Source organism: Corapipo altera, unplaced genomic scaffold, assembly GCF_003945725.1.
Source record: "Corapipo altera isolate COAL_440 unplaced genomic scaffold, ASM394572v1 64, whole genome shotgun sequence".
NCBI classification, from domain to species: domain Eukaryota; kingdom Metazoa; phylum Chordata; class Aves; order Passeriformes; family Pipridae; genus Corapipo; species Corapipo altera.
Window position 1 is genome coordinate 1771862 of NW_020884893.1, and position 17130 is coordinate 1788991.

The 17130-nt window shown below is 37.9% G+C and overlaps 1 protein-coding gene across 5 annotated transcripts in view; it reads left to right on the forward strand.

Annotated features, from left to right (window-relative positions):
• The window catches only part of NCOA3 (nuclear receptor coactivator 3), a 70343-nt gene that overhangs the window by 47234 nt on the left and 5979 nt on the right, over positions 1 to 17130 (forward strand). For 2 of the 5 annotated variants that reach the window (XM_027646398.1, XM_027646399.1), the window contains exons 5-19: positions 574 to 746; positions 2092 to 2192; positions 3182 to 3356; positions 3842 to 4030; positions 4278 to 4379; positions 5169 to 5309; positions 6470 to 6617; positions 7522 to 7910; positions 8157 to 9037; positions 10583 to 10718; positions 11538 to 11726; positions 12561 to 12794; positions 14173 to 14299; positions 14980 to 15151; positions 15907 to 16206. In XM_027646398.1, coding sequence (XP_027502199.1) covers positions 574 to 746; positions 2092 to 2192; positions 3182 to 3356; positions 3842 to 4030; positions 4278 to 4379; positions 5169 to 5309; positions 6470 to 6617; positions 7522 to 7910; positions 8157 to 9037; positions 10583 to 10718; positions 11538 to 11726; positions 12561 to 12794; positions 14173 to 14299; positions 14980 to 15151; positions 15907 to 16206 — 3457 coding nt within the window. The remainder of the gene's footprint in view (positions 1 to 573; positions 747 to 2091; positions 2193 to 3181; positions 3357 to 3841; positions 4031 to 4277; positions 4380 to 5168; positions 5310 to 6469; positions 6618 to 7521; positions 7911 to 8156; positions 9038 to 10582; positions 10719 to 11537; positions 11727 to 12560; positions 12795 to 14172; positions 14300 to 14979; positions 15152 to 15906; positions 16207 to 17130) is intronic. The other 3 variants (XM_027646400.1, XM_027646401.1, XM_027646402.1) reach the window with 3 other exon arrangements.

Genomic DNA, 17130 nt, shown 5'->3' on the forward strand with positions numbered 1-17130 from the left:
AGCAACATTAGGTTGTCTGGGATTCTGCTTTTCCTGGATGCTGAGATGGCATTTTTGTCCTGATGCCTAGAAATTTCTGAGGTATCACCTTCTGTAGTCATCTCTTTGCAAGCAAACTGCAGGGATTTAATAGAATATTAAAATTCTGTTTCATTTGTCTAAAAATTATTAAGCATCTCTAAAGTAGCTTCTAAGATTAAAATACACTTTCTGCATGAGTGCTACAATTTTATAACAGGTAATTGCTCTTTTCATTTAATTTGACAATAGAGTAAACACAGGAGGATTTTTTTTTTTTTGGAGGGGGGTTAATAGCTTTCTTATATCTTCTTAAGGTAAATTTGTGCTTAAAATTCTGTAAAAAAAAAGCAAACCGAATACAAAACCCAAACCAAACAACAATGTAACAAAACACACACACAGACCTTTCACAATTCCTGTTTGCTGGAAGAATAAGAACTGCCTGGGTTTAAGGGGTGGGTGTGACATGGAGTACTTTAAAGTTCACAGAGTGAGCCCAGGTTTTGTTTGGGGGGTTATGTAAACACGTGAAACAATGTTTTTGATTCCTAGTCTGACCTGCAGTGGTGAGAAGCGTCGCCGTGAGCAGGAAAGCAAATACATTGAAGAACTGGCTGAGCTGATCTCTGCTAATCTGAGCGACATCGACAATTTCAATGTCAAACCAGACAAATGTGCTATTTTAAAAGAAACCGTGAGGCAGATTCGACAGATAAAAGACCAAGGTACAGTCCTCTGCTCAGTCAAAATAAACAGTTCAATGTTCTTGTGATTCTTTTCTCGAAGTTGTTGTTATTTGGGAAGTTGAGCAGTGGTCTTCACAATGGCATGTAACTGAGCAAGTCTTCGGACTTTGACTCGAAACAAACCTTAAATATGTCCGAAATGATTTTCAGGTTAAGAGTACTCAAGTATTTATCATCACTTTTTCTTATGAATCAGGTTTTAAAACTTTGTATGGCCTTTCTTACCAGTTTCCTGGAAATACTAGAAAAGTTAAGCTAGTGCACAGACAAGGTAAAAAAAAGCAGATGGTACTGTAACCATCTGCTTGTACAATATCCCAAATACCCACTGGTATGAAGAACACATGCTGTTGCCTTTCACTTCAAGGAAATTTATGCTTTTCTTATGGGGTAAGCCTCCAACCAGAGCTAGTGACTTTTATTGCTATCTTTTATTATGATGATTTCTCGTGCTGTTTATGGCACCTTTCCTAAATGATAAGTATTGGACGCCTCTATATATTTAAAACACACCTAGATTGAGATCAGATAATTAATTAGTGTGATTGACTGTGTTCAGTATAGAGTCAAGTCAACAAAGGAGGAAGTAGCAGTGCATCATATCTTGGTAACTTCTCTCAGCTGGGGTAAACCTGAGTGCTATAATACTTTTATTTTAATGAACAGGTGTACACAAAACCTGTGTTTTGAAATGTAGAGTGAGGGTATGTGTAATTTTGTTGGGTTTTTTTTTAAACACCACCCCACCCACGACACTATCCCCAGTGTCTGCAGCCTCCCAACCTCCCCTATGCCATTTGGGCAGTAAAGTATTAAAAAAATCGAGTATCCTACAGTGTATATTTTACCTTGCCACATCTTAAAAAGACATGTTAGAACAATTATAAAAATTCATCTTCTGTTTTTAAGGATTTTGTAGTGTCATCTAGTGTGTTCTAATGCTTCATTACAGAGTTGAGTACATGATAATCTTCCCATAGGATGTTGCACTCTTGTGGCCTGCTTAGCCAGCCAGCAAGTACCACAAAACAAAACTTACTTTTTATTTTCTGTAATTCTGCTGGATTCCCATTCCACCTTCCCCTGCAGTCAATTAATTTAGGATATTTTGATTCTTAAAATATTGGTTTATTACATGTACACACATAGGTACACATAACACACACATCTATTAACATGAGTCAAAGCCTTTTAGTAGAACAATGGGGTGGCATCTAAAGACTGTGACCACTGCTGATGAGATGATAAAATCTGCCTTGTAATATTAAAATTGGAACCTTCCTGTGAAATGTTCCTTTACTGAAATGTCTCCTTTGGGTTTCAGGAAAAGCAGTTTCTAATGATGATGATGTTCAGAAAGCTGATGTATCTTCTACTGGTCAAGGAGTTATTGACAAGGATTCACTGGGGCCTCTTTTGTTACAGGCAAGTACAAATTAAGCCCTCCTAAATCCCTGTGGAACCAAACTCTTAAGGAAGGTGAAAATGCTCCAATAAAACATGCAGTCCTTTAGTAAGAAATAGTATGCCAGAACTATACAGACTTGTATTTGAAAGGGTCAGGAATAAAATCTACAATGTTTTCTTCATTTTGCTGGAATTCTCTATAGAAGGAAACAGAAGAATAGTCTTTGGCTTTGTCTTATATTCTTGTGCTTTGCTTTCTCCAGCAGTCATTAACAAATTACTGCTGAAACAGTGATTGTTAATACAAGGAGTATTTTACTTTTTTTAGGGGAAAGACATTAAATGGATGGAGTTTTGGGGAGGTTTGTTGTGTGTATTGGTGTTTGTGTTACTAAATTATGAAGCATTTTAAATTAATATTGCCATCAAGTAAAATAAGCTAAGAATCATTGTAAACAAAGGTATAGAGCAGACACCCTTTCTCTATGCCTAGAAAACCAATCCTGTATTTACAAATTCAATAAAAAGCACTTTTGAAACTTAATTGTTCCACATAGACATTGAATTTTTCTTTCAGTTAAGAAAATACAGTATTTTAATATATGGTTAGACCCTCCTCTGTTATCACTTGCTGGTGGAAATGTCTTCATATTAATGACTTACTGCTTGCTTCTACTGACTTTCTGCTTTTTCCAACTTGCTAGTTATTGAAGTAATATTATGAATTCATAATCTGCTGTTCATATGGATCTAGAATGAAGCAAGAAGGCTGGTTATCACTGTGAAAGAGCTGAATGGAATAACAAATGAACAGATTAATTTTTAATATTAGAATTATTCCTTACTAGACACACTTTTCCTCAGAGAATTTAAAACTTCAGCTCTAGCCTTGAAAATAAATGAATCTATTGTAACTTGACATTTCTCACCCGTGTAGTTTTTAAACTAATTTATGTTCAGAATTAGGCAGTGTGTCTTAAATGATGTGCTGTCATATTAATATTTAGGCATTGGATGGCTTCCTGTTTGTTGTAAATCGAGATGGGAACATAGTGTTTGTATCAGAAAATGTCACCCAGTATCTGCAGTACAAGCAAGAGGATTTGGTTAATACAAGTGTCTATGGGATCTTGCATGAAGAGGACCGGAAAGACTTTCTTAAAAACTTACCTAAATCTTCAGGTAATAAAAGTTGATTTAGAGTACACTAGTAAGCTATATGAAAACAATCAGAGAAGAAAAAAAGACCTTCTAATAGATAACCTTTCAAAACAGATCACTGTGCAAAGAATATTTGACTGCAAAAATACCTTAATCTTGATAAACATTGCTGTGTTTTTACAACAGCATACCACCACAAATAAATGTGCTGGAAATTCACACTGTACTTTAGCCTTTGCATTTTGTTTACCTGTAACTTCAAAAACAGGAACACGTTTCCTAATGTCACAAGGTTAGCTGAAGGAACTGCTTGTTTTTAAAATATATAAACGACTTTTCAGCTCTCCCTCAAGTGACTGAAAGTGTCCCGTGAAAGAGTATTTTTTGCTTAGTTCTCAATACTACTATTTTATACCTGTAATCTGGGAACAGGGTACCAAAATTAAGAAGCATCAGTTTGGGTTTTCTCTGAAAATCTCTCTAAATTCTTCCTGTATTCTTTGAAGTCAATGGAGTGGCTTGGAGCAGTGAAACCCCCAGACAGAAGAGTCACACATTCAACTGCCGGATGATGGTGAAAAGCCCCCATGAGCTGTTGGAAGACGTGGGCAGCCAGCAGGATGGACGGCAGAGATATGAAACCATGCAGTGCTTTGCTTTGTCACAGCCAAGAGCTATGATGGAAGAGGGGGAAGGTGGGAAATTTTGTGGAATTACTGTGCATAGAAGAAATTTCTGTGCAAAGCTCTTCCGTGTCTGGGATGTGTTATGAAATCTGTAGCTTTTGCAGTTCATCTTTAAGAATGCAATGACTTTAATTCTTACTGTCTGTACTTCCATTTTAACAACAAACAATGCTTCAGCTATTTTATTAGATGCTTCAGTAGAGTAAAACAGGTGAGAAATGAAAGAAGAAAAAAACCCATTCTTTTTTCAATACAGATTTGCAGTCCTGCATGATTTGTGTGGCGCGTCGTATCACAACTGCTGAAAGGGTGTTTCCAACAAATCCAGAGAGCTTTATTACCAGACATGATCTCTCAGGTAGGAAGTGTACCCAGGATGAAGGTATGAAGGGGTCTTCTTTGTCAGTGTGCTCTTGTTTTAAATAAATGGAGTATGTAGGTAAATTGTGTCTCTGTAATGGCAGAATTCATATTGAGAATTCCCAACTGGTTTTTCAATATACCATTGTTGGCAGTGGGATGTAATAAAAACTGTGGGATGCATTTTTTTTCCTGTACTGTTGTTTGGTAGCTTGGTAAAAAGCATTATTTATGTTTTAACTTGGCAGCATTTCACATGGTTGCCATTGTACTTCCCTTTGCACATTAGAAATATTTTAAATCATAACTGAAACAAATGGAAGTTCTTTAGAATGTCTGTATTTTTATACAGTACATGAACTAGTGTTTAAAGTGGTTTATGTGGTTTAAATTGAAGTGGTTACATAATCTAGTTGGGGCTTTTTCAGATGCCAGTTTGTGTTTATGATGTTCATTTGTGGGTGTAGGTGGTCAGTATTTTTGAAAATTTTACTTTTTGTGCATCCCTTCGGTGCCTGTAACCAGAGACTAAGTTTACTGTTTTCCAAAGCTCTGGCACTGACCTGTGTGGATTAACTTCCTTTTATTCAGTTACATAAATCCCCTTGAATATTGATGTTTTCCAACAAGCAGCATCATATTCTCCTGTGACAGATAACTCATAAATTTAAATTCCACAGGCTCAGAACTCGGTGATTTAAAGGGGGATTTTGGAGCCTTACGGAAGGCACCACATTTATACAAAAGTCATAAAGAGTTTAACTTGTGTATTTTCTTTCCTGTTAAGGCAAACTTGTCAACATTGATACAAACTCCTTACGATCTTCCATGAGACCTGGCTTTGAAGATATAATTCGTCGCTGTATCCAGAGGTTTTTGTGCCACAATGACGGGCAGTCGTGGTCAAACAAACGCCACTATCACGAAGGTAAAAAGCAATTTACCTACAATGTGTGGTTGTACTGCTTCCCCTGGGGGCTGCATCTTTTCCAGCAAAACAAAAATGCTGAATTCTGCCTGTGTTCTTTTTTTTTTTCGTAGCTTTGGTTAGTGTTAATTGCAATGATTCATTTACAAGCTGAAGGAGGGGGACCTTTTGAGAACTAGAAATTCTGATTGATGCAAGTTATTTTGGTTTTTTAATGTGTTTGTCTCATGGAAAATATCAGACACATAATCTGTTTTTCCACAGATTGACACAGCAATGACAGGGACAGCTATATTTCTGTGATAATATACCATCTTCAATTATCATTAGCTTGTTTTTTTTTTTTTGCCTAATGTTAATTTGACTTCGTTTTAGTTCACCCTTTCTTTTGTTAAACAGTCCCTCTCTAAAAGCGATAACAGTTGTGTTGGTGCCTTTTTCTTATTCAAGACAAAAGGGTTTAAAATATTTTCAGTGTTCCAGTGTTACATATTTTGTAATGCTAATTTGATAACCTTGACAGGTAAGTGAAGTACAGCCACGGTCTTCAGTAAGAAAGATGGTGTTTTCTAAGCATTCTGAACTCTGGTCTTTTTGAAGGATATACAAAGGCATTCAAGTACAGGGGATATTAAATAAAGAGAAACTCACACTGGCAAAAACTGGAGTTGCCATTCCATTGGAAGTACTTCAACATAACTGATTAAATAAATCCTAAATTAAAAAGAGATCTGGAGCCCAGTTAAAAGCAGTGCTTTCCACAATTTTTTGACAGAAACAAAATTTTTAAACTTAGAAATACTTCCCCAAGCAGGAGCCATGGAAACCTATAACCTAGCCTTGAAAGTCTGTTAACAAATAGAGAACTTTGCCAGTTGTGTCTGGTGAGCACGAAATACTTCAGCACCAAAATAATCTTGTTTGCTTTTATCTTACCTCTACTAATTTAGGAGAAATTGTGGAATGCTTCCTTTTTCTTAATATGTGTTTTTAGTCTGTTTATTTATTTGTTTGTTTGTTTTTAAAGTTTCATGTTATGGGTTTTTTTTTTAATCTTCCGCAAATGAAGGATATTGTGTTAAAAATATGTTAGAAGGCAAATTAGAAGGCAAATTCTTGGGGCTTTAAATACGAGCTAAATTTGTATATTCCCTTTACAGCTTATACACAGGGTCATGCTGAAACCCCGTTGTATCGGTTTTCTTTAGCTGATGGGACCATAGTGACAGCACAAACCAAGAGTAAACTGTTCCGAAATCCTGTAACCAATGACCGCCATGGATTTGTCTCTACCCACTTCCTCCAAAGGTGAAATCAGTGCTATCTGTTTATCATTTAAGTGTTGTGTTTTTTAAAAATATGTCTGATGTTGAAGGTACCTGAGAAAAATAGCATGCTAAAATATTGTGTCTGATTAAAACTCAAACAGAGGGGGAATAACCTGGAAAACAGAGTTGCACAGCATAGAAATAAATGTGCAAACCTGACACAGTCCCAACTTAACTATGTGCCAGAAAGGCAGTCAGTCAGAAGAGAAGGGTTTTTTTCTCAATACCCACATGTAACCTGAATCATGTATCCATTATTCTTTTGGGATAACATACTGATGGAACACTGAAAACAGAAATGCTTAGTCGTGCTTTATCTTACTCTTTTTAATTGCAGGCCAATTAAAAAGACAACAAAACACCTTCAGGTGCATTATTCATGACTCAAAGTTAAATGTAACTTAAATAGCACTTCCTGTGACCTGTTCTTGCTGATTACAGGAATGATTGAAGTGTCACTCTGGAGGGAATCTCTCTGCCTCTGACATTAGAGTACCTCCAGATGCTGAAAAATTAGTACCTGAAGTGGTTCAGGACATCATTAGTGTGCACAGTAGAATGGTGTCAGGCATTGACTCAGGAAGGGAGTAAAAGAAAGAAGATCTTTAAGTTGATAAATCTGACTAATGACTGTTGATTAAAGCCTTTCAAAGTAGTGATACTATATGTACTTAAAACTCAAATCACCTAAAGGACCAAGCATTTCTGTAATAAATAAGTGAGTGGCACAGCTTAGTTCTGCTTTTGTGGAAGCTCAAATTCTCACTGCTCTTTTTGAAAAAAATACTTGGAAGATTATTTAATAATGTCTTTGTAGCACTTGATTCCAAATAAGGTTTTAATTTGTTTTCTTGGGATTTCTGGGGGTGTTGTTGAATTTACAGAGAACAAAATGGATATCGGCCAAATCCCAGTTCTGTTGGGCAAAACATCAGAACACCTGTGGCTGGAAACACAAATTCTGTTGGTGGTCTTATGAACATGTCACCTGGTCAAGGCATGCCAGTGCAGAACAGGAACTATGGTATGGGAGATCCCAGTGCAGTGGGTCAGCTCAGCAGCACTCGATATGGAGGCCCTGGGAATATGGGGCCAGTGAGCTCTGGACCTGGAATGCAATCCTCTGCTTATCAGAACAACAGCTATGGGTTAAACATAAATAGCCCACCACATGGTAGTCCTGGTTTAACTTCCAACCAACAGAATCTGATGATATCTCCTAGGAATCGAGGGAGTCCAAAAATGAGCTCACACCAGTATTCACCAGTTACAGGTATTTTATTTTTGCTATAAGCTCTTCTTTTTTAAGCTGTCTTTTCTCGCTGAGTCTCATCATTCATCCTTTTTAACAGTTCTTTATGACCCTATATGTGTTACTTCAATGTGGTTTACCTGATTTCGTGGTAAAAACGTATTTTAAAATTATTAACTCAGTGTGACAGTCATATGTAGTCCAAAGGAAAAGTAGATCTGGGCAATACTGTAACGTAATGAGTGTGATCTCTGTCATGTGATACAGGTATGCACTCACCAATGGGATCTGCCAGCAACACAAGCAACAGCACTTTCTCTAGCAGCTCTCTCAGTGCTCTGCAAGCCATTAGTGAGGGTGTTGGAAATTCCCTTTTATCAACACTTTCTTCACCGGGTCCAAAATTGGATAATTCCCCAAACATGAGCGTAACTCCGCCAAGTAAAACAAGTACCCAGGACTCCAAAAGCCCTTCTGCTTTGTATTGTGAACAAAACCAAGTGGAAAGTTCTGTCTGCCAGTCAAACAGCAGGGATCTCCTTAGTGAAAAAGAGAGTAAAGAGGGAAATCTGGAGGCATCTGAAAGTCAGAGAGGACCGTCTGAGAGCAAGGGGCATAAAAAACTCCTTCAGCTGCTCACGTGCTCCTCAGACGAAAGGGGACATTCTACAGCATCAAACTCACCTTTAGACTCAAACTGTAAAGAGCCTTCTACCAGTGTTACCAGTCCTTCAGGAGTTTCCTCATCAACATCTGGAGGGGTGTCTTCCTCCTCAAACGTGCATGGCTCACTCCTGCAAGAGAAGCACAGGATTTTACATAAATTGCTGCAGAATGGCAATTCTCCAGCAGAGGTGGCCAAGATCACAGCTGAAGCTACTGGCAAAGACACGTATCATGATGCTGGTAACTCAACCTCCTGTGGAGAAGGCCCTGTCAAACAGGAACAACTGAGCCCAAAGAAGAAGGAGAACAATGCTTTACTGAGATACCTGTTAGATAAAGATGATGTTAAGGACCCGCTTTCCAAAGAGTTGAAGCCTAAAGTAGAAAGTGTGGATAATAAGATGGGACAGTGCACTAGTTCTACAATTCCTACTTCTAGTCAAGAAAAAGAGATGAAAATAAAAATGGAACCAGCAGAGGAGGTACAGTATAATGTAAAATGATGGCAGTGAGCTAACTGATATTTAATTATTACAATGAATGGCTAAATATAGAACACTTCTCATGTAAACATTACTAATAAAGTTGTGTACAAATGAAACAGTGCACTCAGGTTTCATTGTAAATAAGAAAGCACAAACAAAGAGAACTACAGGATATATGTATATAAACACATCTGGTGTACTGAAGTCCTGGATTAATGTTATCTTTAAGGTACAGTATGATTAACATTAATTAATTATTATTTATTAATTATTAACAAATTATTCCTTCAAAATCAGATCTCTAACATTGCTATTTCACATTGCTATTTCACATAGCACATGTTTGGTTTTATGGCTTGTTTTATTAAATGGAGCTGTAACTGCCTGTGTAATTAGTTGGCAATACAACAGGAAAAGGTAAAATGTGATTTCGTTTTGAAAATATAAACAGTACACAAAAATATGTAATACTTAAAATAGCTATGATTTGGTTTAGTTTATTCATTGGTTTTAGCACTCTTTTTTTCCCCTTAAGTGAGGAAATATGTTGTCCCAAATACTTACATATATTCAGCATTCAAATAAATATATGCCTGTTAATTTGTTTCAGTGTTTCTAGAGTCAGAATTCCAAGAAGTGTCATGATACAGAAAACTGTAGCACCATCCAACAACTATTCTGAAACTACAAGTGTGACTAAGAAGTCAGTTAGAGACAGCTGTTCTTAAAATTATAATCTGTGTATAATATTTTTGTATTTAAACCCTGAGTCAGATTTGGAACCTCTTCAAAGTGAGCAGTACTGGTCAGTGTGGCAGAGTTTACTGAAAACATGCTGGTGTCTTATAACTTTGAATTTCCCAAGTGATAATAAATATGTAAATAAAAAAAATGAGGCACAGTTTTTATATTAGCTAATGGCTGACTATAAGTGGAACACCTTGTAACATTTTTTTGAATACCACTTCTGGAAAAGTCACTAACAACTGTGCAATAGTACCCAATATGTAGTTTCAGTCCTTGCTCCTGAGATCTAATTAAGGTATTCAGAGAAGCTGTTTTTGTAAAGATGTGAATCCACTATATATGAATTCTTTTTCTATGACCAGAAAAACCTGTGGGTAATTTCCATGTGTTGTCATGTTTGCCATTAATCAAATTAGGCTTTTTGTGTGTGACAGATACTTTATTTATCACTGAATAATACACATTCTGGATGCTGTTGGCTGTCATTAGTGTTTTTATCTTTGTAGTTTCTGATGGCTGAAATGTTTATATTCAGAGGGGCTTTTCATTTTAGTTATGTGGTCCTCCAGTTTCTCCTAATTCTCAAAATTAGCTGAGCAAAATACTCTAAAAAAAAATGCAGCTAAATGGTATCTGAAGCTCTCTGGAAATTGAGATCTAACTCAAGATAACATCAGTGAATTAAAACATTTGTCTCCCAGTTACATCTTTTAGGATTAGCAAGGAGCTGAATAAAACCTGAAAGATGGCCATATAACAGTAAATAACCTTGGTGTTTTACTGCATCATTTTCAGATGAATGGAGACTTGGATAATTTGGATGCAATTCTAGGTGATCTGACTAGTTCAGAGTTTTACAATAATGCTATGTCTGCCAATGGAAATAACCTTGGAACAAAGCAAGCATTATTTCAAGGAAATGCCTTATTGGGTAAGGAATTTCATATCACTTTGGTTTTAAAGTTAGAGTTTTCTTCTTACCTGATGTAAAGATCCTCAAGTCCTTAGAGAATACTTTCTTCATCTCCTATATCTTCAAGGAGAAACATAATGCAAAATGTCTAATTATGCTTTCACAGGCTATTTTGTGCACTATTAGCTGACTTGGCAGCACTCACCTGCTATATACACAAGGAGTAACATTCAGTTCCTTGTTTTATGGTTTATTCTGGGTTTGTCTAATGTGGATTTCTCAGAGACAAGTCATCAGGAAAAATGTTTTGCAAGTTGTAAATTAAAATGGAGAATTTTTATCCCTTGTAGATGTCTAGAGATATAATATGAAATTGATGGCAAGCTTCTAATTTCCCTCATATCCTTTGTGAAAATTCTAGTTGTGGGTTAATTGTCCACTGTGCTCTGAACACACCACCTCTGGATTCAAGCTGTTCCAAACAGAACCATTTGTTTCTATCTTCATGTCAGAGTTGCCCAAAGCCTGGGTGTATATGTATATATATCAAGGAGTCTGTGATATTAGTGTGTTTCAAAGTGTTAAAAACATGGTTCATTACAGAACTTAAATTAAAACGATCTCTTTTTTTGTCTAGGGCCAAAGGGAACTGCTATAAAATATCCTAACTATGTATTCAAAATGTGATTTTTGTAGTGAGAACATAAGCAAAATAACTCTTCCTGGCTTGCTTAAGATCAAATATATGTGCCCATAAATAGATCAGACTAATTTATTGAAGTCATTAATGGCACTTTCTATTTAAAATTACAGTTTCATCTTCTAATTCTTTAACAGGTGTGAAGAGTTCCCAGTCTGTGCAGGCTGCTCACCCTCCTTTTAACAGAGCCATGTCTTTAGACAGCCCTGTGGGCTCAAACTCTTCAGTGAGGAATGTCAATGCATTCTCCATGTTACAAAAGCAAAACTTGATGGGTGGAAGTCCAAGAATGATTGAAAACCAAGAAAATTTTGGAGCAAATCTGGGTTCGTTGATTATCTACTAGTAGATCTCATTGTAAAGGAAAAAGCTTTTATGTCTAAAAAGGTTTCAAGATTACAATATGAATTTTGGTTAGAAGAAATCTTAATGTTAAAGAATGTTAATTTTACCATCAACATATTAATAATTCTTAATTATTATCCTAGCTTAAATCATAAGAAAATAACTGTTTACTACCTGGGTATCATTAACTTTACTTTTATTAAGTAGTTGAACTGTTTTTTACTATTTGGAGTCTTTAACGTATGTTTTTGATGTATAGAAGCAGGTACAGGTCACAATGGTAAGTTAAGTCATCATCATCCTCATCCATCATCATCATGACCAGGCTTCATGAAGGAAGATTTGGGAAGGGCTTTGCCCACATTTGTCACAAACACGCTGGTGGCTAAAAAGGCCAATATGAGACAGGCACGACTGTTTGCAAAAGGCACAGCAGAAAGGCTCCTTAGGTGGTAAATTCTGCAAGGCACGATTCTTTCTGCCTTGTCTTTTCTCCTCAAGGGTGATCCTGCTGCATTCTCAAAGACGTCAGCAGCGTTATAGCTGGTGTGTCCCCAGACCTGACTGGAGGCCAGAGTAGACCAGTTATGATGGTCAATATGGCCAAGGCTGAGATGTTGTTTCAGGGAGTCCTTGTATATGTTATTATGACCTTTAAATATAGGTCACAGGTCATTTAAATAGACTCATATAGGGTTTTGATGATTTAAAACTTGGCATGGTAAGCTTTAGATGCACTTGTTGCTGAAATAACAATTCCTAACCCAAAATACGCCTAGATGACAAATCACTGCATTTCCCGCTCTCCATTACAGCAACTGCTCCCAACAGGAACGTGGCCATGAATCACCATCAGCCCGACTGGGGTTTGCCAAACTCCAAGGGGAGCAGGTTGGACCCCGGGGGCTCTGCCGGGCTGTTGAGGGCAGGCCCCGAGTTCAGCCCCGCGGCGCTGCCCCGGCCTGCGGGCGGCTCTGGGGCTCTGCCCCTGCGCTCCCACAGCCTGCCCGCCTCCAGGCCAGGCCTGCAGCAACCCATGATCCACATGAGTAAGTTCTGCACTTCTTATTGTCCTGCTCAGCACTGCCTCACTGCTTTCTTAGTTAGCATTCATCATAAGAATCTTCTCAGTTTTGGTAGAATGCTGTATTTTCATCGAAAGGCTTTTGAAGGTAAAGGCTGTTGTTGTTCCCTGACTGTGACGTTCAATGACGTTTTGGTGGGTTTGTTATCTTCTGGTGTTGTCTATGTGAGTCTCCAGATTTTGGGGAGATGATTTCTGTGTATTTTTTTCAGTACAGTGCTTCTCTGCTAAATTCCAAGAACTAAATGACATCTGCGATTCTATATTAATTGAATTCAAGATATTGAATTGATTAATTGAATTGAAGATATTAATTGAATTCATCATACTTGACATAGATGCCTTTTTTTTTTTTGCTGTCAACTTCTTGGTAGTCAGTGGTTTTTAAAGTTTTTTTCTCAAGTATTTCAAAATTCTTCTCACATGGAGTAGCCAAATTTCACATGAAACCGCATCGCAAATACAGTTTCTCTTCAAAGTATTCAAATTTGCATGAGAGAAAACAAGCTGTGTGTCTAAAATGTGAACAGAACCTTGAAGCTTGTGTGGTTTTTTTGTTCTGTATCTCTAACAAAGGTTTACTCTAGAGCTGAAATTTTTCAGTCTACTGTACCAATACTGGTATGCCCCAAAATGGCCAAAATAGCATTCCTTCCTTTCCATTTTTATCATGGAAGGCTGCCAGGACTGCTACCAGTTCTCTTACTGTTTCAATGCAACATGTGGTTATAAGGTTAAATCAGGAAGAAATTTGTGCAGTGCTGACTGAGTCAGAATTCTTCAGCTCAGCTTCCTAGAAATTCTTATTGCCAGGTGATTCCTACAGATATTGGGAAATAATGGGTTGACATAAACTCTCCTATGTAGTGCTGTGTGTGTAGGTAGAGGGAAAGCAAAGAGCAAAATGTTATGTACTTACTGTTTCTTTTGATTTTCACTTTGTATTGGAATTTAAAATGCCAGATATTGATGTCAGTATGACAATGTATATTTACTGGTACCCAGATGTCATTGGCCAGAAATTTCTAATGTTTTTTTCATGCTATGTGCTGTATCTATAAGATTCTGATTTTAGGGGCTAAAGGACTAGAAACAGGAGTTCTGCTCTGACAGGGCAGCAGCTTTAGATCACTGTGTGTCATATTTAAATCTGTAGTCTGTTATATTTCTGAAATGATGCTGACTGTGAGTTTGTGTGTGTATACACTGTAAAACATGCTCAGGGACAGCTCGTGAAGCTGCTTGACAATCTGCATGATCATCCTCAATGCTTTCTCTGAACACCAGGAGAGCAAGATGACACCCTCAGTTTTTAAAAAACCCACAAATGTTTTACCTCACAGGGCCAAATGAGATAAACATTGGCATGGCAGGGAATCCCTATGGACAGCCTGGACCTTCTAACCAGCCTGGATTGTGGCCTGACAACGTGCTGTCCGTGGAGCAGGCGTCCCGGGGGTCACAGAACAGGTAGATTTGGGGAAGGTTTTAAGATAAATTCTAAATACAGCTGTTCACTGTTTGTCAGAAGAATTTAAGACCTGGAAAAAAATTTGTGTAACCTACACAGTGGGAATAACAGATTGGAGTGAGAATCTGTTTCCATTTCTGCTGCTGATACAAAACTGGGTATCTTTTACTCCAGCTCCACAAAAGGCATTGTTAACAAAAATCAATCAATCCCTGAGAAGGGAGTCACAGAGAAAAGAGAAAATCTGAAATTATGTCTCTGTGGCACATGGCAGAAACCAGGAGAAAACACAATTTACCTGTATTCAAGGATACCTGGAAGGTGACTGGACATTTTAGAACCTAAATTTGGGACTGAAGCTGATAAGTCTTACTTCAGTCTTCTGGTGGTTATAGTACTTAAATCATCTCCAGGTCAATATGTTATATAAAAACTGTGGGTTTGGTTGCAGTAGGTGTAATGAATTTCTTCACTGAAAGGGTGGTCAGGCATTGGAAGGGGCTGCCCTGGGAAGTGGTGGAGTCCCATCCCTGGAGGTGTCCAAGGAAAGACTGGACGTGGCACTCAGTGCTCTGGGCTGGGGGACAAGGTGGGGATTGGGCACAGCTTGGACTCAGTGATCTTGAAGGTCTTTTCCAGTCTTAATGATTCTATGATTTTAATGTTTTTATATTTATAGACAGCTAGTTAGAAACTCTTTGGATGACCTCTTATGTTCAGCTCCAAATATGGAAGGCCAGAATGATGAAAGGGCACTTCTGGATCAGCTGCACACATTGCTGAGTAACACAGATGTCACAGGGCTGGAAGAAATCGACAGAGCATTAGGAATTCCTGATCTTGTAAGCCAAGTAAGTAAACAGAGATTTTGGCCATTTATTTTCCAAAATCCTGTATTTTTTTGTTACTTGAAAAGAAAGTGAAGGGGGCCTTCTCACTCCCTCTCCTCGCTTCCTCATCCTCATTTTCCTACATCTGCCTTTGGAAACCTCTACACTGAGTGGTAATTTTCATTGGAGAAGCTCAGTATGGATTAAACTTCTTGTGCATTCCAAGGAAGATAAAATGGAATATTCGTGTAGAAGTTTATTGTATCATGCCTTGGTGTAAAGAGGTGTTTTTTGGGTGTAATTCATTATAATTCTATAAGCTGGGAATTGTGTTGGGTTTTTTTAGTAACCTGTTGTCAGCTGAGCTTATGTTTTGAAATATTTGACTGGCAGTGACGTGTGTGCTTCCATCTCCTTCAGTTCCAGCTTGAATTTGCATGGCTAGCAAATAGGAAAAAAATTATGAATAATTTGGAACTTGCTAACACACACAAAATCATTTGTACAAATAGCATTTAAAAGTGTGGAAGGGCTTGACCAATGACACTGATCTGCCTGTGTACACACTGTACAGCAGAGCTGGTTTAAAAGAAAAGTTATAAATTATCACTTTTGCTGTTTCATTAGTTTGGAGAGAAAACTAACAGTCCCTGTCCATGCTGTGTTCTACCCAAGAAACTACTGGTTGTTGTAATATGCTGTGTTAGTTTTATTGCTTCTTTAGGAATTCCTACTTAAAGAATATACTTCTAGTGAAAGCACTTTTGTATCTGTTGAAGGGACAAGCTTTGGAACCCAAACAGGATTCGTTTCAAGGTCAGGAATCTTCCGTCATGATTGACCAGAAGCCTTCGTTATATGGCCAGCCCTATCAAGGGCAAGGGGCAACAATGCCAGGAGGTTTTAGTAACATCCAGGGACAACAGCCATCTTTTAATTCAGTGATGAATCAGATGGGCCAACCAAGCAACTTCCCACTGCAGAGTGTGCATCCCAGGGCCAACGTGATGAGGCCTCGGACCAACACCCCCAAGCAGCTCCGCATGCAGCTCCAGCAGAGGCTTCAGGGCCAGCAGGTAATTCTTTGCTCCTCCATTCACAATTCCTTCGTGTTTCAGAGAGGGATCAGTTGCACATGGAATTGTGTTGCTTCACAAGTATGACAATGGCCATGACAACAGATGATTGAGAGGACAGATCTCTCATTTTTCCAGTGCTTCTCCCCAAGTGCCTGATGGCTGTAGGAGTGAAAGAACCTTTTTCAGGACCTTTATTTCTCCATCAGCCTCCCCAGCTACACATTGGATTGGTTCCTGCAGCACACAAAGTGTTGTGACTTTGAACAGTGCTCTTGAGCAATGTAGCTCTGGATGGTCTCTTTGTCCATGTTCACTTAGGTATTTTCTTTTGGATGAAAGGTGAGAGAATAGACACAGCTACATAGATGGCAACAGTAGTTTGAAAGCACTGCTTACAAAATTGGTGCATGATTTCAACAGTGAATTCCCCATGTGGAAATGCAGGCCTGGTATCAAATACAATGTACAAAGAAAACTTGGAAAACTGAGCTACTGCTGTGTGATGTGGAATGGTGGTGTTTGATCGTGTTCTCTCTGCTTTTCTGTGACAGTAGTTCAGTCTGTGTGGCTTTGCCCTTATGTCAGGGAGAGGGAGGGAGACAGAATTTTATTATTTTAAGCAAAGGTAGTAGTTATATCCTTTTGCCCAAAACATGATTTGGAACAAATAAATAGTCTACTCTTTATTCTTAAAGAGTGCTAATTTCAAGGGAAATAAAAACCCAAAGCCCAGTAGTAGTGCACTGTTTGGAGGGTTTTTCTTTTTGTGTGTGTTGGAGCTGCTTAGCCAAATGGTTTGGTTCTTTGGGTACATCAGACAAGGCAAAAATTAACCATTGCACTTCATGGATTCAAGAAGTCTGTAAGTAAATTTTTTTTGCAGGAGTTGCCATTACTTTGTTGAGATACTGTTATTTTCAG